The sequence below is a fragment of the Perognathus longimembris genome, chromosome 7 (genome assembly GCF_023159225.1).
Source record: "Perognathus longimembris pacificus isolate PPM17 chromosome 7, ASM2315922v1, whole genome shotgun sequence".
Lineage (NCBI taxonomy): Eukaryota > Metazoa > Chordata > Mammalia > Rodentia > Heteromyidae > Perognathus > Perognathus longimembris.
Window position 1 is genome coordinate 52,333,356 of NC_063167.1, and position 25,801 is coordinate 52,359,156.

Genomic DNA, 25,801 nt, shown 5'->3' on the forward strand with positions numbered 1-25,801 from the left:
TCATTAATGTAAAAGGTAGAAATTTTCCCCTATGGCAGCTACTTAAAATTACATGATTTAAAAAAGAGCTAAATAACTGTGAACTTTCTAAAGCCATTTGACTAATTCATTAATTTATCTATCCTTCCAATCTTTCATTCACAGTTTTATTGGCTTGTAAATCAATGCTCACAGATCACAAATGAGGAATTTCTTATTCAGACTCCCTGTTCTTAGTTTTTATTGTAAACTTTTTTTTGTTTTAAAACACAGTATTCATTCCTCTTTAGTCAATATGTGTTCTTTGCTACTAAGCATAGCAATTATATATCAAATATACATGAAAAAAATTAGCACACAAAGTGTAACATGTTTTGTGTTTAAGGGAACTTTTAAGGGAAATGAGGTATATATTAACACGAGCATGTTCACAAATTTCATGAAAATGTTATTGTAGTTGGATAAGACAGATATCAAACTCATAAATGAAGTATCAAATAGACTTGAGGCATAACCACCAAGATTAAGTGGCAGGTTGCAAAGTTGTAGTAATTATACAGGATAGACAGCAAATACTGTTCAAGTGAAACTTGGTAAATTTCAGATCAAATAGACAAGAAAAAGTTGTAAGAAACTCACAGGAATATGAACATTGTAGAAGAAAAGTGAAGATACCATAAAAGACACAAAACTATTTTGATCACTTTAGAGGTAAAAGAGAACACACTCGGAACCCAGTGAGCAAGAAGAGTGTTAGATGAGGTTAGATAGGTAGAGAGGTAAACAAGTGGGCAGACACTATGAAGCATTGCATGTCACAGAAAAAAGTTGAGATGGGAGCCATTTAAGGCAGGAAGTTATAAATGTGATTTTACCTTAAAGAAAACAGTAGAACCGTTGTGAATGTTTACTACAATAGTTTAAGGCAGGAGAGGGATGACACTACCAGTGAGGTCCAGACAAACAATGGTAGTGAAGGCTAAAGGTTATGAAGTTGCAGAACAGTGAGGTTTGGGGTGTCTTTTACAGATAGAGATGTAGGACTTGTTGATTAGTTAGATAGCATAAAGCATCAGGATGAGTGGTTGCATTTTGTTTCAGAAAATAGGTGAATAGTGAGGTTATTTTGAAATGAAAAGATAAGCATATTTGATACATTAGATTAAGTGTTTATATTCATTTTTATTTTTTCAGCTTATGGTTTCTACATATAAATATATAAACTAATATTTTGCCAATCTGGTGTCACATGTAATTTGTCCATAAATCATTTAAAACTTGCATTAGTTCTGGACTATTTTAAAATATTTTAAAATAATGTTAGAAAATGAATACCACATGTTATTACTCACATGATTACTAATAATATTCAGGTAAATTAAGGAAACAGACACATTTTTATTATTTTTATTAACTTCATAAGATAAATTTTAGAGCTCCCCTATGATCCAGCAGTCCCACTTTTGGGCAGCTACCCAAAAGACTACAAGCAAGACCACACTAAAGCCACCAGCACAACAATGTTCATCACAGCACAATTTGTCATTGCTAAAATATGGAACCAACCCAGATGCCCCTCAGTAGATGAATGGATCAGCAAAATGTGGTACATACACAATGGAATTCTATGCCTCCATCAGAAGGAATGATACAGTCCCATTCGTAAGGAAATGGAAGGACTTGAAAATAATCATAATAAGTGAAGTGACCTAGACCCAAAGAAACATAAATCCTATGGTGTCCCTCATAGGGAATAATAGTACATGAACAGGCTAGTCATGGTAGAAGATCAAAATACCCCAATAGCTACACTCATATGATCACATAAGAAGATGCCAAGTGAAATGAATTCTACATTACGGAAAAAAAGAATTATACCACTGTTGTAATTATTCTCAACACGCCATGTGAACTCATACTACTTTTTTTCTCTTTTTCCTTGTATGTTTGACTGATTTGTTTGTTTAGCTTTGTTTCTCTTGTACTCCCTTCCTGTGTCTGTACCCTCACTACCACTGTATCACATTTGAGTACCCTGGATACTGTTTATATAGATATTAGAACTGGGGAAGGGAGAGGGAATTCCAAAATCGAGAGGCAAAGAACAAAAAGACAAACCATTCAAAAGCAACACTTACAAAACTATTTGGTGTATACCAACTGCACAACTCTTGGGGGGAGAGAGGGAGGAGAAAATGAGAGAGCAGGTAACAAGTAGAAGAAGAAATGTACTCACTGCCTTTCATATGAATCTGTAACTGCTCTGTATCACATTTTGACAATAAAGAAAAACATGGAAAAGATAAATTTTGAGATACAATTTTGCATACACTACCTATGTTTTTTTTACAAACTGCAGTTTTTTCACACAAGACAGTTCAATAATTTATTGTGAATAAAGTAAGCTTCATCATGAAAAAGAAATGTGCTACAAAGGTATTCTTATATTTGCACTATATATAGGTTCTCTAAGAGAAAAACAATTGGATCAGATCACAGTCTGTTAATTTTTACTTGTCTTAACAAATAATTTTAAAACTTGTATTAATCTTTTAGACTCACAGTATCACAGAGGCTAGGATTATTTGTGGTCAACGGAGCTTATTTGGTTCTGCTAAACATATTATAGATTTATGAGCCATCTGGGAAGAGCCAAATGGTCTAAGCCTATTTAAAATCAGTGCAGACAGAATCTGAATATTCACAAATGAGTAGAAATGAGTTGTTGTCATCAGCAAACCTGACTGATACCTTAGCACAAGTAGATGACCTTTTATGGTACATTGGCTTTTAGGTAGTTTTGAGTACAAGTGAAGCAAATGCCAGTGGGGTGTGGACAAAATATACAAAAGCACACTGTGGCATCAACTTTTCTGTGAAGTACTGAGTTTTATATTTTTTTGATGTAAAAATCCCATTAAAATTATAATTACACCATTACTACTTATATTGTATTCACCTGGGGTGGGGTCCTTCCAAGCCCACTGCATATCTACTCAGACTTTGGCATAAAGAGATTATCTGAAAGATGGACAAAGATAGCAGAGAAAAGAGCCCACATGCTACAAATTGGGGGATTGATTGCAATGGTATATAAAGCAGAGATGAAGAGAAATTATCTCTCATTCTATTATTGCTTTATTTTAGGTTAGGGAGAGTCTTAATGAATTGATAGCCTCTAGAATGGAGATGAGTTTCTGTATTAAGAAGTCACATTTGAGACAAATTTTATAAGACTTACAGGAAACTAAAATACTTTATGAGACTTTGTTTTCATTTGTGGAAAAAATAAATTATTAATCCATTTATTATATAGCTATTTAGGGTTTTTGTTTTTTTTTTTTTTTGGGCCTTGGACTCAGGGCCTGAGCACTGTCCCTGGCTTCTTCCCGCTCAAGGCTAGCACTCTGCCACTTGAGCCACAGCGCCGCTTCTGGCCGTTTTCTGTATATGTGGTGCTGGGGAATCGAACCTAGGGCCTCGTGTATCCGAGGCAGGCACTCTTGCCACTAGGCTATATCCCCAGCCCTCGGGTTTTTGTTTCTTAACTCAATTTCAGTAGTGATTTCTAAGTATTTGTTCATTCTAACTAACATAATTTGTTTGCATAATGTTATCAGTATCTTTCATTGTAATCCTTTTAATTTCTGTAAACTTCCTAGTACAGCCCTTATAATCTGTTGCTAGTAATTAGATTATCTTTCTCACAAACAAGAGCACTAACAGATACACTATATATGAACAGTGCACAATGTAAAGTCTTGTTAATTTTGTTCATCTTTTGGTCAAGTTTATGCCTTACTAACTTTTAATTTACTTTATTAATTAATGAATGTATTTATTTTGGTGCTGAGGGGCTGGGGATATGGCCTAGTGGCAAGAGTGCTTGCCTCCTATACTTGAGGCCCTGGCTTCAATTCCTCAGCACCACATATATACAGAAAACGGCCAGAAGTGGTGCTGTGGCTCAAGTGGCAGAGGGCTAGCCTTGAGCAAAAAGAAGCCAGGGACAGTGCTCAGGCCCTGAGTCCAAGCCCCAGGACTGCCCCCCGCCCCAAAAAAAAGCACTTTATTTTGGTGCTGATTCTGGAGCTTGAACAAAGGGCCTGGGCACTGTCCGTAAGCTTCTTTTCCTCAAGGCCTAGGTGCTCTACCACTTGGGCAACAGATCCACTTCCACCTTTTGGATGGTTAGCTGGAGATAATGTTTGCACATGTATTGAAACTAGGGAAGGGAAAGGGAATACCAAAAATGAGAGACAAAGGATAAAAAGGCCAACCACTGAAAAAGTGATACTTACAAAACCAATTGGTGTAAACTAACCGTACAACTCATGTGGCAGGGTGGGAGGGAGACTGAGGAGGGGGGAGATGAAGGAAAATAAGGGAGCAGGTAACAAGTTGGATAAGTAATGTACTTGCCTTACATATGAAACTGCAACCCTTCTGTACTTCACTTTGACAATAAAGAAAGAAACAAATGTCATATTTTTAAAAAAGAATCTCCCAAACTTTCCTACACATACTGACTTCAAATAGTGATCAACCAATCTCAGCATCCTGAGTAGCTATGATTACAGGCATGAGCCACTAGCAACAGTGTTTACTTATTTTTAACTAGTCTTTCATTTACATCTGGTGTAACCATCATTATTGGTTTTCTGCTTGTATAATGTTTATCTTTCTCTGCTTTTACTAGTTTCTTACTGGGGATTATCTTTTTTTTTTTTTTTTTTTTTTTTTTTGGCCAGTCCTGGGCCTTGGACTCAGGGCCTGAGCACTGTCCCTGGCTTCCTTTTGATCAAGGCTAGCACGCTGCCACTTGACCCAGCGCCACTTCTGGCCGTTTTCTGTATATATGGTGCTGGGGAATCGAACCCAGGGCCTCACGTATACAAGGCAAGCTCTCTTGCCACTAGGCCATATCCCCAACCCCACGGGATTATCATTTTTAATGAGGGTATTTGTGAGTATTTTTTCCTTCTGAGCACCGTTTTAGCTGAAACCTCAAATGTATATTTACCAATTTTACTGTATTTGTTATTTTTATTTCTGAATCACTACAATGCCATTAGCTGATTTTCATATATTTGTGAATATCCAAATTTCCTTGCTAGTAATTTCTAACTTAATTTCATTATTAAAGAACATAATTTGTAAGAAATCAATCTTTTAAAAATTCATTGTTTGTTTTACCCTCATCTGTCCTTAAATACATTGTATTTACATTTGAGAAAAATGTGCATTTAACTATTGCTAAGTAGCTATTTAGATTTGGCCGTTTTAAAGTATTGTTCAACCCCAGCTCCTTCTAAATTTGTGGCCCTGATTGGTCTATGTTTTATTGAAAGTGAAATACGGAAGTCTGATTGTGCTCTCTGTCTCACTGATTTCATCAGGTTTTTTTTTGTCACTCTGGAGTTTGAGTGTGCTTTTATACTTGTTTCTAGCAAAATATTTGTGTCAGATTTGACTGATATAATCATACCTACTTCCTAACAATTTCTGTTTGCATGCTGGCTTTCCCTATCATTGTACTTTTAGTCTATGCAAAACTTTAAACCAAAATGTGTTTGCTTTTGAAAATATAAGTGAATAAATAAAATCAGGTAATTTTTTTCCCTTTTAGGTTGCTTAGTCATTTTACTTTCATTTTTATATGGTTAGACTTAACCTGTTATTTGGCTTTATCTACTATAATCCTTCTTTTTTTTTTTCTCACCAGTTCTGGGGCTTGAATTCGGGGCCTAAGTTGTTCCTGAGCTTTTTTGTTCGTGGCTAGGTCTTGACCGCTTGAGCTACAGTTCTACTTCTGGCTTTTTGGTTAACTGGTTAACAGTCTCTGGGAATTTCCTGTTCTGGCTGGCTTCAAATTTCAATCCACTTATGTCACCCTTCTTAGTAGCACAGACTACAGGGATGAGTCATCAAAGCCCAGCTTCCTGTATGCCTCTTGTCTCACTCTTTATTGTTTTTGTTTTACAGTAGTACATGTTTTTATAGCACCAGTTTAACCCATACCAGGATTGTTTACCTATGTTTGATTCTCAGTGGTTAGGACATAAAAAATTGAAGTTGTCAAAATTAACCTTGTATTTTAATTAACATAATTCTAGTAATTATATTCTAATATAGAAAATTTATGCAATCACATATTTCATACATATCTAAATATTATATAAAGTTTATATGTTAAAAGCTATTCATGCCATAACCATTATATTTATAGAATATATTAAAATAAGGAGAAAAAGTATAATTATGTGCATATATATCCATAATATTTGTTACATTGGCCTTTTCCTCACTAGTTCTGATTTTAATAATTTCTGTGGAGTTAAGTTACCATCTCACATTTTTTTAATTACTGTAATATAGCCTTGTTTCATTTTCCTCACTAGGATGTTTATTATGTTTTATATTTCTATATGTTATATATCCAATAATACAAATTATGTATGCCTGTTTTGTTAGTTGCTTTTAAAATCAGATAAAGGAATTATGTGTAGTTATATTTTCTTTAAAAATTACCAACTTCATCATATTAATGGTATTCTTTTTTGGAGTGTGTGTGTGGCTTTGGTCTGGAGGTTTCAACTCAGCACCTAAGTGCTATCCCTCAGCCTCTTTATGCTCAAGGCTAGCACTCTACCATTTGGGCTACAGTGCCACTTCTGGCCTTTTCTGAGTAGTTTATTAGAGATGGGAGTCTCACAGAATTTCTTGCCCAGGCTGGGTTTGAACCACAATACTCAGATCTCAGGCTCCTGAATAGGTAGGATTACAGGCATGAGTCACTGGTGCTCAGCTTCTCTTTTGGTACATTTTAAACACAGATGTGATTTGCTTTAAATTCACATTCTCCTATTTCTTCTTTTAGCAATGGTATCTCTTAGCATTTGTTATCTGCAAAACTCTTTCGTATTCACTTTTGAAAAATAATTTTGTTTGGTTTCAGATTCTCTAATGACAGTTTACTTCTTATTTCATTGCTTCAAGTAGGTCATTCCACTATTTTCTGGCTTCCATTACTTCTGATGAACAGGCACTTATTTTTCATTGAAATTCTCCTATATATGATGAGTTCCTATTTTCTTTTTTATTTTAATAATATTATTTTATTTTAAGGTATCTAGCTTTGGAACTATGAATACAGTTTCTTCCTATGGGTATTATATTTAAGGAGATTATCACTATGCATGCATAGAAAGGAGTAACACTGACTGCTATGTAGACTGCTTCGTTTTTCAGGTTCTACCTGTTCATTCAAAGTTGTCTCTGGGTCATAAGATTTAATGTTTCTCATAAAGCTTGTGAAGTATATTCCCATGTTGTGTTTTCATTGTTTATTTTGCGTGGAATATTCTTTCTTACAGTCCTGATATGAAATCTTTTTGTTCATCCTATGATGAATACTGAAGGTAAATATTCACATATAAAGATGCCTGTGTTATTCAAACTACCCCCACTTTGTGACTTGTTTGTCATTGAAATGCAAATCCTATGAAAGAGAGAAATTTTAATTCTACATTCAAAGCAGCTAGATGAGTAGATCTCAACAACTTGGCTTAAAAGGCCTTTCACAATTATTGGAAAGATGAAAGAAATTTGTGTGTGAATTATATATAGCATATTGTAAATTTAAAAAATGACTATTATAGAAACATGTGTTTGGTTAGAATAAACAATAAACTGAGAAAGACATCACCATAACATATTACATACCCTCTGGGAAAGTCTGTTTTATATGTACTAGAGAAAGAATGCATAAGTCATCCTAGTCAATCATTAAATTGCCATCTTGTCAGCCTGTGCTACCAGTCTTCATAGCAGGCACCACTGATTTCATAGATGTATCCAAATGTTAGGGGTTTTGTTGATGTTGTTATTGCACTAATTTTTGTTTATCAGTACAATAAGTCATATCCTCTACAAAAGATAAACCCCAAAATCTAAGTAGTGCAGCACAGTGATAAGTATCTATCTATTTTTCATCCAATAACCATGAGCAAGGTGAGTTGAGAGGACCTTAGACATTTGTTAATGGAACACTTACACTCCAACATCAACAAAGCAGGGAAACAGTGATTCTCATCATTTACTCTCAAGTGCTGTGTGCCATTATTGCTAACAGTATAAGAGCAGATACTGCTCACATGATCCCCACCTAACTACAAGGAAAGCAAGCAATGGAGTTAGGGTATGGAATATATATTATTCCTTAGTATTACAAAATAATTTCAAGTTTATCTAATTTAAATATTATATTCTCTGTCTTAGCTAGTAATATTAAACTTAAGGCAATTTGAAATATTACAAAATATAGGAAGAAAATATAGCTTTGTTTGCTTTTAATTTTAAATCTCATTGCAAACATTCCTAGTTTTATATGCACATATGCTCTAATTGTTTGTCTGAAGTAATTTAGTTCTTACTATTTTATGTCCTAGACTAAAATTTGGTAATTCTCGCAAACAATATAGCAGAATGGAGAAGAAATAGCAATTTTAAAACCGCCTAAAGACAAGTGGGTTGAAATCAGCAAGATATGATAAATTGAATGAATTTGAAAGAAAAATGTTGGAGGCTGAAAGTAAAATGTGTTTCAATGGAAACCATAAAATCTCCTTTAGAGTCTTCATTTCAGACTCATAAGTGGATTTAGAGCAAGACAGAATATGTAATGGAGAAAAATAACTAAAAATTGCATAGGTCTGATCACAGACATTTTGATATAATGACCCTCAAATAATTAGCCCTTTGACCTTTTATTCTGAATAGAAAATGTTCTGAGAAATGTCTTTTATGTACTAGTTGGCACTTTCTGTAAGAGACCTGAATTTACTTTTTCATAGGTATCTATGAAACGTAAGTGGTGTTCTGAAATAACTATAGAAGTTTGGCTCATACTCCAGCTACATTTATCATCAAGGATTAAAAAAGGTTAAGATATAAACCTTTTTAGGCTTCTAATTTCAGTCTGGTATGTCATATCCTTCCATATAAATAAAAAATGTGTTTAATCTCTAGTAATAAAAAATAAGATAATCTTTTTTACAAGATAGAATAGATATCCATGAAGTATAATATTACTTTACAATCTCTTACTTACAGTGAAATATTACTTTTAGTAACTTCCATTACTTATACAGGGAATGGGAGATTTCATATGTTACATTTGCATATGTTTCTTTGTGTATTTAATTTTATTGTAAAGATGATGTACAGAGGGGTTGCTGTTACATATATAAGGTAGTGAGTAAATTTCTTTTCATACTTGCTACTCCCTCCCTCATTTTTCTCCTACCTTTCCTCTCCCCCAAATGCCCCCCACTCCAATTGTACACTTAATTTAGAACATTTTGTCTTGTGAGTATCGCTACTGCATTGATTCCCCTTTTATCGTTCGTATCACCATTTTGACATTCCTCTTCCCTTCCCTAATTCAGATAAATGTATATATAATACCCAGGGTACCAAAATCAAATGCATTAACAAGGGCTAAAATGAAGGAAAGAAAAAAGTTCACATAGTACATTAAAAATAACAACAACAATAAAAAAACAACTGCCCCATTGATAAGTGGGATCAAGATTTAAAAGAGACTTCTTTGAAGAGGAAATAAGAATGGACAATGAACATGAGGAATTGCTCAACATCTCTGGCCATAAAAGAAATGCAAATCGGCGGGAACTGGGTTGTGGCTGGCAGCTAGGCCTCAGAGGAGGTGAATCCAGCACGAATTCGAACCATCAGGGCCGCCACCATGACTGTTGGCAAGAGCAGCAAGGTGCTGTAGCACATTGACTACAGAATGAGGTGCATCCTGCAAGATGGCCGGATATTCATCGGGACCTTCAAGGCTTTCGACAAGCATATGAATTTGATCCTCTGTGATTGTGATGAGTTTAGGAAGATCAAGCCAAAGAATTCCAAACAAGCAGAAAGGGAAGAGAAGCAAGTCCTTGGTCTGGTGCTGCTTCGCAGGGAAAATCTGGTTTCAATGACAGTTGAAGGACCACCTCCCAAAGACACTGGCATTGCCTGAGTGCCACTTGCTGGAGCTGCTGGGGGCCTAGGAATTGGCAGGGCTGCTGGCAAAGGAATTCCAGCTGGTGTTCCCATGCCGCAGGCTGCTGCAGAACTTGCAGGACCAGTCCGTGGGGTTGGTGGGCCATCCCAACAGGTTATGACCCCACAGGAAGAAGTACCATAGCAGCTGCTGCAGCTGCTGCCACAGCCAGTAGTGCAGGGGCTCCAACACAGTACCCACCTGGTCGTGCAGGTCCTCCCCCACCTATGGGAAGAGAGGCACCTCCTCCAGGCATGATGGGCCCACCTCCTGGCATGAGGCCTCCCATGGGTTCTCCAATGGGGATTCCACCTGGCTTACAGACTCCCATGGGCATGCACCCTCCGGGGTATGCGGCCCCATCCCCAAGGGTTGTGAGGGCCCCCTCCCCCGGGAATGCACTAGACTCATTTTGGCCCTCCTCAGCTCCCTGCCTGTTTTCTGAAAGGCTATACATAGTCCTTTTATTTCTGTAGCCTCTGAAACTAGTTTGTAATAAACTAAGAGAATGTTGTAATGCACCTGATTTATGCATTTATTTTTAGACAAGCTTTTGGTATACTGGATATTTAATAGAGCCACGAAGCATTACCTATGGTAAATTAGTTATAAACTGCTACAATATATCATTATATCTAATATGATGTAGCCTCATATATATTTTTTTTAATTTTTATTGTCAAACTGATGTACAGAGAAGTTAGTTTCATATGTTAGGCATTGGATACATTTCTTGTACTGTTTGTTACCTCCTCCCTCATTCCCTCCTCCCCCTTACCCCCCCCATGAGTTGTTCAGTTCATTTACACCAAACAGTTTTGCAAGTATTGCTTTTTAGTCATTTGTCTTTTTTACCCCGTGTTTCTCGATTTTGGTATTTCCTTTCAGTTTCCTAGTTCTAATACCAGTATACATGGTTTCCAATGTACTCAGATAAGATACAGAGATAGTGCAGGTACAACCACAGGAAAGGAATATAAGATCATCACAGAAAGCCCACAGATGGGAAAAAGATCTTTACCGGCCATACAAAGGGCAAAGGCCTCATATCTAAAATATATGCAGAACTAAAAAAATTACCTTCCTCCAAAACAAAACTGCAAAGAACCAATAGCCCTCTCAACAAGTGGGCTAAAGACCTAAAAAGAGACCTCTCTGATGAGGAAAAGAGAATGGCCAAGAGATATATGAAAAAGTGCTCTACATCCCTGGCCATAAAAGAAATGCAAATCAAAATAACATTGAGATTCCATCTCACCCCAGTAAGGTTGTACTATATCAAGAAAACTAAAAATAAAAAATGTTGGAAGGGGATGTGGCCAAAAGGGAACCCTACTTTATTGTTGGTGGGAATGTAAAGTGGTTCAGCCACTCTGGCACGCAGTATGGAGATTCCTCAGAAGGCTAAGTATAGAACTCCCCTATGACCCAACAGCCCCACTTTTGGGTATCTATCCAAAAGACCACAAACAAAATCACCGTAATGTCACAAGCACAACAATGTTAATCTCAGCACAATTTGTCATAGCGAGAATCTGGAACCAACCCAGATGCCCCTCAGTAGAGGAATGGATCAGGAAAATGTGGTCCATATACACAATGGAATTTTATGCCTCTATCAGAAAGAATGACATTGCCCCATTCGCAAGGAAATGGAAGGACTTGGAAAAAATTATACTAAGTGAAATGAGCCAGACCCAAAGAAACATGGACTCTATGGTCTCCCTCATAGGGAATAATTAGCACAGGTTTAGGCAAGTCACAGCAGAGGATCACAAGAGCCCAAGAGCTATACCCTTATGAACACATAAGATGATGCTAAGTGAAATGAACTCCAGGTTATGGAAACAACTGTTATATCACTGCTGTAACTACTTTCAGCATGCAATGTGAAACCGTAGCCTCATATATTTTAAGAATTAAAAGACTGAACTTCAGTGACATAGTTTTGCTTTTCAAAGCAAGGCATTAAATACCTTGGAAAGACTCATCTGGAGAGCTCCTTGAGTAGTTCATTTGCTATAACCTCTATATTTGTTGTAACATACATATACAATCTAATAAAACCAATCACTGAAAAAAAAAAGAAATGCAAATCAAAACAACATTGAGATTCCACCTCACTCCAGTAAGAATGCCCATTATCAAGAAAACCAATAACAAATGCTGGAGGGAATGTGGCCAAAAGGGAACCCTACTACATTATTGGTGGGAAGGCAAACTTGTTCAACCACTCTGGAAAGCAGTGTAGAGGTTCTAAGAAGGCTAAACATAGAGCTATCCTATGACTCAGCAGCAACACTTTGGGGCATCAACTCAAAAGACAACAAGCAAGACCACACAAAAGCCACCAGCACGACTATGTTCATCGCAGCACAATTTGTCATTGCTAAAATATGGAACCAACCCAGATGCCCCTCAGTAGACGAGTGGATCAGGAAAATGTGGTACATATACAAAATGGAATTCTGTGCCTCTATCAGAAGAATGACATTGCCCCATTCGTAAGGAAATGGAAGGACTTGGAAAAAAATCATACTAAGTGAAGTGGTCTAGACCCAAAGAAACATAAACCCTATGGTTTCCATCATAGGGAATAATTAGTGTATATCTAGTTCAGACATAGCAGACAGCACAACAGCTGAATAGCTATACCCATAGGAACACATAAGATAATGCTAAGTGAAATGAACTCCATTTTATGGAAATAAGTGGTATATCATTGCTGTAGTTAATTTCAACATACCATGTGAAACTGTACCTTTTTTTTTCTTATATTCTCTTCCTGTGGTTTTACTTCTGCTATTAATGTAACTGATCTTAGTTCCCTGGATAATGTATAGATAATGTGTATTGGAACTAGGGAAGGGAAAGGGAATACCAAAAAAGAGAGACAAAGGATAGAGGAAAACCATTGCAAAAGCATCATTTATAAAACCAGTTGGTGTAAACCAACGTACAACTCATGGGTGGGGGGGAAGATGTAGGAAAAATGAGGGAGGAGGTAACAAGTTGCATAAGTAATGTACTTGCCTCACATATAAAACTGTAACCCCTCTGTACTTCACTTTGACAATAAAGAAGAAAAAAAAAAGAGGAATGTTACTACACTGTTGGTGGGAGTGTAAACTTGTTCAAGCACTATGGAAAACAGTGTAGAGGTTACTCAAAAGGCTAAACATAGGGCTCCCCTATGACCCAGCAACCCCAATTATGGGCATTTACTCAAAGGATCACAAACAATGCCATACTATAGCTATCCGCCCAACCATGTTCATTGCACAAATGTTTCTAATAGATTCCAAACATTATCATCCCCTCTATTTCTCTATTTTCTCTGCTTCTCAAAACAATTCAACAGGTCTTATTAGTCATGCATATAATTGTAAGTATTCAGAAGTCTGAGGCCAAAATTTGAAGGTTGGACCCAGTGTGAGAAGAAAAATATGAAAGATTATTTCTCCAATTATCTAGAAAAAGCTGGAATTGGAGGCATGGTACAAGTGGTAAAAATGTTGACCATAAGAAAAAAGCTGAACAGACCCAAGTAGAAGGACAAGACTGGTTTCATGCAACAGGTAATAACTTAAATTTAGTGAAAATTAGATTTATGTATAATAAAGGACTCTACAAATTGCAAAGTCTGTTTGAAGGAAAAAATTAGAGTATCTGGGTTCTGAGCTATTCATACTTTTTTTTAATGTTTTTTTTTCCTTTATTAGAGTGGAGTTACAGTTTCATATGTAAGGCAGTGAGTACATTTCTTGTTCAACTTATTACCTCTCCCTCATTTTTCCCCCACTTCCCCCTCTTCACTTCCCTCTCCCCCCCATGCATTGTACGGTTGGTTTACACCAAATGGTTTTGTAGGTATTGCTTTTGGAATCATTTGTCTTTTTATCCTTTCTCGATTTTGGTATTCCCTTTCCCTTCCCTAGTTCTAATACACGTATATACAGTATCCAGGATACTTAGATCAGATATAGTTATAGCAGAGGTGAAGCCACAGGAAGGGAATACAAGAGAAAATAAAAGGTATGGTTTCACATGGCATGTTGAATACAATGATATAACACTTGTTTCCATAAAGTGGAGTTCATTTCACTTACCATCATCTTTGTGTTCCTATGGGCATAGCTATTGTGCTACTGTGATCCTCAGCTATGACTAGCCTAAACCTGTACTAATTATTCCCTGTGAGGGAAACCATAGAACCCTTGTTTCTTTGGGTCTGGTTCACTTCACTTGGTATAATTTTTTTCCAAGTCCTTCCATTTCCTTACAGAGGTATTCATTCTTTTTATAAGGAGAAAAAGAAAGTAATTGTGAACTAGAGCTCAGAGAGAAAGTACGTGGGTTTTTCTGTAGGAGGAATTGACCTATCTATTTAATGCTTTTAGCAGGACAGTCTTTGGCTAAAGTAATATTTAGTAAATCTAATATTTAAGAGATAATCATCACTGAAAAATGGCATATGATAACTCTCTCAATATAAAATAGAAATATTTCACAATATAAACATTTGCTTCTGTGTGAAACACATAAACCACTTCAGATTCTCTGTTTTTTCTGGACCACAGTGAATGTCCTTTTTGCAAGGGAAGGGACCAGCAGAACTAAGTCCTCTGCTTCATTTGTCTCTTATTGTATAAATTACAGTATTCATAAAATTTGGTATCGGGTAAGATTTCTAATTTCTGTTTCTACTTTGACAATTCAATGAGGTTAAGTTGGTCTACAGAGAAGAAATAATGAGAATATCACTTAATTTATGTTACTCTATGGTGGATTATTTTAACTCATACATGTTTAGGATTGACAATCCTATATACCAGGAATAGACAACTGCAGACTTCCTGGGGTAAAAGTAGGTCATATCATCATGGTACACATAGTCATGAGTCCTTCATTTATCAATATACTTGTTTATCTTGCAAAAGCATAAAATTATCTGACTATGTTGCAAGTCCAATGGGAAAATATGGTTTCATGTAGGATTTTCAATACTCAGTAACACATAACATTATAGATGCTATGAATCAGAAGAGGGATAATATAATGATATATTCCTTTTCCTTAAGTATTAACAGACTATATATTGTTGCCATGCATGGTTTGCTTGCCTGTGTCCACATTTATCCAAAACATTTATTTATTTACTTATTTATCCACAAAATACTAGTATTCAAGAACAATGTTTTAAAGTTGCAATTATGATACCTTGTGATATGGATAGTACCCAGATTAAATTAAATTTGTTGTAACCACTGAGCATCATGTTGTTCTCAGTTCAATCTTATACAATGTCTACTGTCTAGGAGTTGTGCAGGATCTGGAACTTTAAAAACAGCCAAGATATGTAACTGCTATTGTGCAAAATATCACTTATTGAAGTTATCTTTTGGTGGTGTGATGTGATCATTTATCAAAAAATTTAAAGTAGTTCTGGAAGGACTTCAAAGATCCATGGAACCTTTGAAATTCTAAATAAAATTAGTTGTGTTCGCCTGCATGTTTCTTAGAAATCAGGAGAAGTTCGTGTTCTTTTAATCATACTCTTAATATTTTTTTCAGATTTACATTTGAGAATAAGGAGGGAAAAATGAAGACTCGGTCCTTCAAGAGGAATGTGTAGTATGAGGGAATTTCCATATTTTGAGTCAATAATTGCTCACATCCATGCTCTGATAAATGTGCTGCTTTCACCTCTGTAGAACTAGGTGCCAATTATCTAACTTCTCTATTTTGGAAAACATTGGCTCGTAGCCATCCACTCAAATTATGTTTATCTTAAAAGAGAACAATAATTGCCAGACCAACAAAATCTACTAGACTGCTTTCCCTTTTTAAATTTTTAAAATTTATTTACTTCATTCTTATTTATAGAGGTGATGTGAAGAGGGATAACAATTAACTATTCACCAGTCTGCATATAGTAAGCTTAATAGTATCCAAGGTTAATTTGGGCAATAAAGTTATATCACACAAATATTTTTATGCTAATGCTCTTTAATATTTACATATAATCAATTTTAAAATTATTAAAAAGAACAGGAAAATGCTTTTAGATCATAATGTAGGATTTTGTCATTCAGAAGATCAATTTCTTTCAGGTTCTTGAAATTAATATGCCTATAGATTCTAGAACTCTATAAAAATAATTATTAGCAAGATTTTTAAATTAACACTTCCAGGCAGGTGGCCATGGCTCACACTTGCAATCCTAGTTACTCAGGATGCAGAGATCTGAGGATCTGGTTCGAAGCCAGTGGGAGCAGAAAAGTCCCTGTGAGACTCTTATCTCCAATAAGCTACTCAAATCAAACAAACTGGAAGTGGCACTGTGGTTCAAGTGGTAGAGCACTAGCCCTGAACACAAAGGGGCTTAGGGACATTGCCCAGGCCCTGAGTTCAAGCCAGTCCTGAGACTGGCAAAAAATAAAATAAAAATGAAGTAATAAAAATTTAATTAAATTAACACTTCCAGTCACTCTTAACCTTCTCCAAAATGCTTCCTATCTTTGTCACTATTGAATGTGCTCTTATAAAGGTCAAGTCACCATCAGCTTTTATAGTCCAACTTCAATAAATGCTGTATTCTTCCTTATTCCAAAACTGTGTAACTAGAATTTGACATAGACAAATAAGACATTATTTCAAAATTAAATTCGTGTTATCAAATCACTATGTTTAAAGTAAGATTACACTGTAAATCAAAAAATTAAAAAGAACACATTCTCCTTTCTTTGGACTTACCTGACTAGCTGACAATGTGGTCTGGCTATTGGCAAACTCACCACATACATTATAAACAAAGTTGATTATTGTAATATGACTTTCCATTAAAATATGATTAATACTTTTCAGTTTTCTAGAAAGATGGACAATGTTGAAGCCAAATAGTAACATAATTCTCTGGTTAGTACAATTCTTGCTAACATCAGTTTCTGTTAATTCCTTACTTCTGCCTCGTTTCGAATTCTTGATATCCACACAACAATCCTCTCAATGTACATATAGAGAAAATACTAAATAAGCTTTAGATTTATTTAAAAATGTTTCATGAATTATTGTACTTACTGTTCAAAACCAACATGTCCATAGTAACTCAAAACCTCCTTGTAGAACTATTTGAAGATTACTTATAAAATACAAAGACACAAAGTCAACATGGCCAATTTCTAATTACATTACTTATAAACTAAATGTATAGTACTAACCTTTTTGAATGAAGCACCTTGATAGTTTTAATTTCCTGTCAATATCTTTTGGTTTTAATTTATATAAAAGAGGAAATGTATATTTTCTCTGCTCACTATAGCATTTAATATCAATAGGAGAATAAATATTCTGTGAAAATAAAAGCAATGATAGTGACTCATATGTTTTAGACTTCTTATAAACTTTTCACATTCTTTATAATTAATTTTAATTTAAACTCTCTAAGTTAAAAAGTATTAGTAACATACCTTGGAAAAATCTATAAAAGTGCTGGAAGAAAACTGTTGAGCTGTCAGGTGGTGCTATAAGAGACACAAGGTGGTATTTACCAGAAAGCCTGAAGGTAGGTTTAATGTAAAGAAAGGGAAAGACAAGATTCTTTCACAAACACTAACAGGTCATAGCATAGATGGAGAAAAATAAGGACCAGAGTGTAGAAGAAAGGGAAGCAGAAACAGAACCAGAATAGTTGTAAGTCTCTAGATTCTAAATGGGTCAGATATATGTGGGAACACGTACAATATTGAAGTTGAGCTTTATGAGACAATGTCAAATGTCTGTATACTGTCTGTATCAGTGGTGTTTTTAAATATACTATATTATCTCTTTTTCATTTCACAATTCATCCAAGACCATCAGAAGCATTACCAGGTCATCAGGAACCCAGGTTTATCATCTCTGTCCATAAGACTGCTATAGTAAACATTTATCAGAGTCAAGACTACTTCTATAGTTTCAAATAACATGTTTGCATTTCAATTGGGAAGATGGAAGAAAGAAAAATCACACACAAAAAAAGATATGTCATGTGTCTTAAGGAGCTTGTCTAGAAGATCTATAAGTTATTTGTCTAGAAGTTATTTAAGTAACTCCTTAGTTATCAAAAGCAGTGGGTAATTCTTTTGTGCCTAGTATTAGGGCTTGAACTCAGGGCCTCATGTTCTCCTTTAGTTACTTAAATAAAAAATGGTGTTCTGCCACTTGAGCCGCAGTTCCATTTTCAAGGAATGAGTAGTAAATATCCTTTTACAAGGAAAAAAAGGAAAGTGCTATATTAATTGTGGGTCTGTTTACTAAAGAAGAACACAGAAAAGAATACTGCTAGACAAATTAATAGTCATTTTCAAAGGGATAAAATCAGAACCTTAGAAAAAAGTTTGTTTGTACACTGAAAATTTTTCCTAGGATAGTATGTTTTTCTTAATGACAAGCACTAAATTCTAAAGGCTGGGAAATATATCTTAAGACAGTTATTTTTTAGATACTTGCCTTTATAGATTTGTTTAGGAAAAAAAATCCCTTATATAGAGTCATTTGACATTGTTTTAAGCTCTTCATACATATTAGCTCATTTAATACTCCAAGTAACTAAGAATTATGTTTTTTTTATCTGTATAATCTCACAAGCATCTCGATTCAAGAGAATTGAAGTCATTGAATTCCTATAAATCAATTAGTATGTTTTCCTAGTTTGGATGGTACAATCTTTGCTCAAAAACAAAGTCAGATAAACTCTGTGCTATGTTGTAGCTAAAAGAAGTTTGAAATAGAGAATTGATATTTACATTTCCACCACAAGTTGGAATACCTCAAAATTTCTTTATAGGTATAAGAAAGAGAGTTGTACATGTGTTCTAATCCCCATATTTGATTTTTTTCCAAAGCCCTACATCACATGATGCAAATATATTTAATTAAATATCTAAATTTTCTAATTTTTAGATTCTAATATGACATTGGCTAACAGTGATGGAAAATCATTTTTATCTAACAGTATTTCATTCTGCTATGCTGTTTTACTGTTCAGTGTCAGTACTCAGTATATTTTTATTGTTCCTAAAATGAATCTAATTTTATTCTTCAGTGGAAAATTTTTCACTCATCAACTCCTGTAAGTAAATTATTTGACAAAAATCACCATTTGTCTTAGATATATAAGTAAGCATGTTTTTTAGCTCATATATTCTCTTTATTTAGAAATTTTGTTAAAAATTACCAAGAATAATTGATAATTTCAAAGAACATTAACAAAATATGACATGGTTTTTAGTAATACTTCTTTTATTTTCGCTTAAATCCATTCTTGTTAAACAGACATAATTTGAAGGTTGTACTAAATCTGCAACAGTCAAATGCAGATGGCTTTTCAATCTCAAATTCTTCTATCATTGCTACATGATAAAGCATCATGCTCTTACCTCTTGCTTCTACAAAGCCTAATCTATTTTTGATAACTTTTTTCCTTTAGGAACAATACCCTTCATTTTGTGCTAAAAAAAAAAGTCACCTCAAATTCCATGTGAGCCACAGAAATGGACTCTTTTTTTTTTCTTCTACATATCCCATTTTGTCTTACCCATGAGAATATGTCCTCAGTAATCTTGTTTCTACTAGTAGTTGCTTATTTACATTCCCCGCAAAAGAATATGGAAACAAAAACATATGCCTTTCAAATTGTAGTGATACCATTTCTATTATGAATAATATTAATTTATAGAGTGGTGAAATTTCATATGCCAGACATTAAAGAGGTAGAAGTAAATTCATTGCTGAAATGTCTTTTCTTTAGTTCTCTCATTCCTTCTTTTAAATGCTTCTTCATGTCATTGTCCACCATTTAAAATAATCTTCCTTCTCTTGGTTTTATAAAAGAAAAAATCCATAACAAGAGGTTCATATATGATAGTAGAATAAATCTTTAAAAAGATAATAAGATGATCTAAATAAACTGAGCATTTTACAGCCCATCAAGATTAGGAAAATAGGCCTTTTATTATACAAAATTAAAGTAGAGGAATACAATGATTTCACTGTTTGATTGATCTTTGAGATCACATAAAAAGGAAATTTGCTAAATTACTGGGAACAATTTAAGAAGGACTTCACTTTCAACACAAAGTATATATTGTTATCTATACCATTTTAATCTTAATATTGGTGATCAATAACTTTAGAAAATATTTTAAGTATCCTTGGCAGTACTTGACCAGAACTATTGCAAGTTTATAGCAAGGCAATTGCATCAGACATAATTTCATTTTTTTTTTCCATTCCTGAGGCTTGAACTCAGGGAGTGAGCACTGTCCCTGACTTCTTTTTGCTCAAGGCTAGCACTCTGCCACTTGAGCCACAGCACCACTTCTGGCCTTTTTCTATATATCTGGGGCTGAGGAATCGAACCCAGGACTTCATATATACTAAGCAAGTACTCTTGCCACTAGACCATATTCCCAGCCCATAATTTCATGTTTAACAAGGTCAAATTTTTGTTAGATTCAACTAGCAAGGGAATGACAAACTTGCATTCAGATATTTATAATTCTTTCATTACTTAAGAAATGACAACATGATAAAATAGAGAATGGAAAGCCTTAGTGACCACATATAAAACAGTAAGGACTATTAAAATGATGCATCTTGAGTTGAAACATGATTAGTAGACTTTTCTCAGCCATATCATGATTAATATTCATATTTTTATTTGAGCTATACTATGAAAGAAAAGTTTTATCACTTTTTCAGATGAGATGGAAAAGGAAAAAAATCCCTTTCTAACAAAAAGAAATCTAAATATTGTCCTCAGACTAAAGAAGTTGGGCTAATTAAATAGGTGAAGTTGTTTAAAATATCACATTTGAGAAAAAATTATAATAACTGATAAAATCATTTCTTTTAATTTAGAATTAAGTTAGTTAGAAATCCTTTGTGAGATATAACCCTAAAATGTGTTATTATTTCACCTAAAATAAGGGAAATCAGTTTCACCGTATTCATTTAGGGTTAAAAAACCACTGTTGAAGCACTATGTCATAAACAAATGTTTTCAGATGCTCATAAACAAAAAATGGAAAGAAACCAGGCTATGTACTGAATTGTTGTTACAGTAACCCTTATACACATAGGATCTACAGAAGAAGAAAGGTAACCAGGAGAAATTCAGTCTCCTTTTTCCTCCAATAACCATTCTGGGATGTCATTCTCTGGTTCAAACGAGGCAAAATTTAGTTTTCTCTCCAATCTGCTCCCTGAAACTATATCTTCTCTTTGCATTATCAAATCTTCGGAACTATAACTCCAAAATATATTTCAATTCTGTTCTCTTCTCTCCATTTACATTGTTATTCCTTGAGCTACTGATATTTGTCAAGTGCTAATATCTCCAGTTAATATTTACAAAGTTCACTGGCTAATACAGGACATATTTACATGTATCAACATGTAAATTTGATCATGTTTCTTCTCAGTTTTACATGCTTTGATGGCTGGTAATTGTTTTAAGTCTTTACAAAGACTTAAAGTCTTTACAAAGAGCTAAAAGTACTCATAAAAATATAGTGCCTGTCCATTCAGCCAAACTCACCAGATGCTACTCTTCATTTTGTTCACTATTTTCCTACCATATTAGAAGTATTCATCCCATTAAATACATCCTAAACCAGATACTGCACACTTGGATAATTGTGTAAACTCTTCCTTCTCCTGAAGTTCTCTACTTTCTGTGTTTTACATTTCTATCACATCATGCCTCAAATTCTTCACTACAAAAATATCAAACAAACCTACTGTATCAACATTATAAGAAATAATCTTCCTAAAATTCTCTACTTATCACCTCACTTAATTTACTTCTAACTTTATCATAGTTTCATTTGTATTACTGTTTTCTTTCCTTTTGGCTTGTTTTGCTTATCTAACCGGGTCTATAAGAACAGGGTCTATACCTATAATGTTTATTCAGTGTTGTGGATGGTCTCTAGCACTCAACAGATACTCAATAACTTTATTTCAGTGAATGGATATTGCCCATGAGAAATTCAATAAAGAATTTGAGAAGTTTAGAAACTATGATTTAATATAATATAAAACAGAGTTCCATTCTTTGTAGAGAATCCAGTAACCCTAAATAACTATAACAGGAATTAGTCACGAGTAAAGATGCTATGACTGTAACATCTGTCATGTCACTGATCAACAGGGTTGATTTGGCTGATTCAGTTATATAGACAGTAACAACTCCCTCCCCTTTACTGCTCTATAAACTGCTATGCAAACTATGCTTGGTGGCTTGAAAAGAATGGCCTTTCTGATGAAGGAAGACTATTTCCATTAAAAAATGTAGAAGTAGCTGCTCCTCTCTGCTAGAAACTCCAAACTGAAAGTTACAGCTTACATATGTGTGTGTGTTAAATTTTTTATTAAGATTCACTTCATTTCTTTTTAAATTATTTTACCCCATATAGCTACTCCAAAGATTTTAAATCAACAATTCTTCATAACTATCACATTTACTTTTCTATGCGTTTTATCATTTACATCAACTTAGACTTTCAATTTTCTAGGATCACTTATGCTTTACCAATTTCTGAATTTATCACATGCATAGCAAGGCACAAACATATCCATCTGGTAGGAATAATTTACTCTTTATATAAACACACATATCTCTACTCATTCTGTTGATTTTACATCACAATAAGCCAAAAACCAAAATAGCAATGAAAGAAATCTACTTAACATGACAATAAAAAATAAATAATCAATAAAAGGTATACAACTGGACTACCTATCCATTAAGCAAATCTAATATTTTAGAGTTTTAAATTGGACTCTAAAGATGGTTTTATCTTTTGCATATCCATACTAATAAATCTCCAGTCATAAGAAAAAAATCTTAGGGCATTAACAAAATTGCACTACATAAACTGAGGATTAACTGAGATCCTTACAATTGCCAGATAAAGTATTTCATCAGTTTTTAGTTTGTAAACAAAAATCCAGTTTGGTATATTTGTCTCTGAGAGATAATGATTTATTATTTTAAATTGAGAGGATGACAGTGGAGCAATCCTTTTTTCCTCTTTTACATTAAGAGTAAATACTTTATTGACTGATTCTCTAAAATTAAGATATATTTTCAATCCGTTATGATTGAAATCAATAAGGTTAATACATCCATGTATTTCAAGTAAACAGAATTATCCTCAAGGGCATTAAACTGTGGGGTGGCACGTGGAACTTAATTTCAAAAAGCAAGTGCTGGTTCAGAGAAAAGGTGGATTTTAAATAAAGTTTTACTAGAACCAGTTACTCTTTAAAACGTTACCTTTGAAACCATTGACTTGAAAAATTGCTTACTACCTTGCACTTGGTCTCAATTTTACTTTATCTTTTAAAAGAAGACTAGAAAGAATAATGCTTCTAATATAGGGGAGGAGAATTCACAAAGAATGGCCTAGATAAACACAGGAGGTATTGGTATAGCAAGAAACATGACACTTTCTAGCCAAGAAGTGGCCACATGAAAAGCACACACCCAAATATGGTTTTCCAAAATGTCCATTTTAAGAGGTTATGGTAAAAAGAAGAACCATAGAAAATCATGTCTTCTAATTTTCAGAACTTTTCATGTCTAAATTCCATCATTAATCTTAAGCAAATCTAATATATTAGATATGTTGGACTCTAAGGATGGTTTTATGATTTGCATAAGGATATCATCTCGGCAAGCTTACTGGATAGCTGTATGTATAATTATGATTCTGAACTAAATCATGTTCCAACCTATTTGAATATGTTCTGTGAATAAATATTGATAAACTATTAAATCAACTCATAACTGTGAATTGGCTAATATTTTCTAAAACTGACTCTTGAGAAACATGCAGTTAGGAATGATATAATCATCTGAGGGGTTCAGAATACTTATAAATCTTACTTCACATAGCTTGAAAAGACTATCTTTAAAAAGTTTTCAAATGCAGTATAATGCTGTTTCTTCTCTCTAGCTACCAAGTATATCCAACACATGAGAGATCTACCAATTCAACATCTCTCTTTCTCTGTTTCTCTCTCTGTCTCTTTATATATACATACATGTATGTGTATTTATGTATATATATATAAAAATGTGTATATACATATGTTGATATATGTAACATATTTATATTTCTATAGCTGTGGCTACATATAATATAGCTACTGAGATTCTGTAAATTGCAATCACTGATTCCAGGTATGTAGACAGCAAATTCTCCATTCTCAGGGCAAATTTTTGTCTGTGTGTTCATCACAGCTCAATAAACAACTGGAGAGTTGCCATTCACATCAGAAATATATCAAATAAACCAAAACACTATTCACTAATAGTCACATTCCTGTGTCTAGGAAAATATCTTAAAACTTATTTGGAGGAACAGTGAGATAGGTGAGTAAGATTCCCGGGTAATGTTTGCCAAATAGACCTGCCAAGCTGAACAGCTATATACACACCAAACTACCACATAGAATGAATACCACTAGGTGAAAGACTGCTGCACCTGAACTTGGCATCACACATGCACACATACACACACACACACACACACACACACATACACACACGATATTAGGAAAAGGTAGGAGGGAAAGAGCAGCTTATATCATGTTAGGTAATAAGAGATCAGTCTCCCCAGCCAGTCAAGAAAATGCTTTTGCAAACTAGAATGTTAAAAGGCTACACTGCTGCAGCCCAAGAAGAAGTCTGTACAGTTGTTAAAAGTTAAATGTTAAATGGAATTTCCAGTTTGGAGTAAAGCTCCTAAGGGACATCTGATCCTGCAGCCCCTTGGTAAAGTAGGTAAGAGTATAGGTTCCTGGCTAGGTAAGGTCAATACCCCTGAGTCAGTCTGAAGAAGTTACAGAAGATGGATGATCTTCGCCCATCAGCTCCCCTTTAGGATCAAAGGATCAGAGTCATTTTAAAAGGATGAGGCAGGATAACTTAGAGGCATGGAAAACAATGATAACAAGTGTACGAGTGGAGGCTGCACTTGTGAGAGATGGTTACAGGCCAAGCCTTCTATGTCAGCCTAGAAAATCCTAGTCTTATTGGAAATATCTGATTACTAAAAGTTATTGCCCTGGCAAAATTACCTAAGGGTCATTGATTGCGTAAGGCTATCTGTAAAACCAGAGGGGCACCAGCCTGCAAAAGCCAGTGTACTTAAAGAGCAACCAGGAAAATATTAGGAGATTTCACTAAAGTCAGGCCTTAGGTTAAGCTTCTTTAACCAGTCTATGCAGAAAGTTGCAAGCAACCCAGCAGGAGGTGTGACATTCTACTGGAGCTCCTGGGAGACACTGCTACCTGCCACTGCCATGGTCCTGCCCATTCCATTTGGGTTAAGATCAAGGACCGCCTGATAGTCAACTGAAGGAATCTACATCTTTATCCTGAGCACCTCTACAACAGTAAAAACAGATGGGACTTCATCATACACTGCTGATTCCTGCTGGAAGGCTGCTTTGGATCTGCTGAAACTGAGATTTTTGGGGGACATTCTTTCTGTGGTAACCTTCCTACTCCTCTGAGCTGACTGGAGTTGACTAGCTGTATTAAGAAAATTGCATATTGTAAGAGAGTTTTTCAAGTAGACAATTGATTATGGAGACCTCCATGTGGAAAGAGAACTTTATGCCATGGAACTGCTGGCCTGCTGCTAAAAAGCACATGTGGCGGGCTAGAGGATCACTCCCAGGTGATGCCTGGGG

General features: G+C 34.8%; 1 protein-coding gene and 1 pseudogene across 1 annotated transcript in view; one reads left to right on the forward strand and one right to left on the reverse strand.

Moving 5' to 3' along the window:
• Positions 1–25,801, reverse strand: part of Lrriq3 (leucine rich repeats and IQ motif containing 3) — a 92,709-nt gene that overhangs the window by 12,819 nt on the left and 54,089 nt on the right. Inside the window, exons 7-9 of the mRNA XM_048352135.1 lie at positions 17,272–17,401; positions 10,191–10,573; positions 9,730–9,973 (exon numbers count right to left, since the gene is read on the reverse strand). Coding sequence (XP_048208092.1) covers positions 9,730–9,973; positions 10,191–10,573; positions 17,272–17,401 — 757 coding nt within the window. The remainder of the gene's footprint in view (positions 1–9,729; positions 9,974–10,190; positions 10,574–17,271; positions 17,402–25,801) is intronic.
• On the forward strand, positions 9,670–10,569 carry LOC125354331 (annotated as a pseudogene).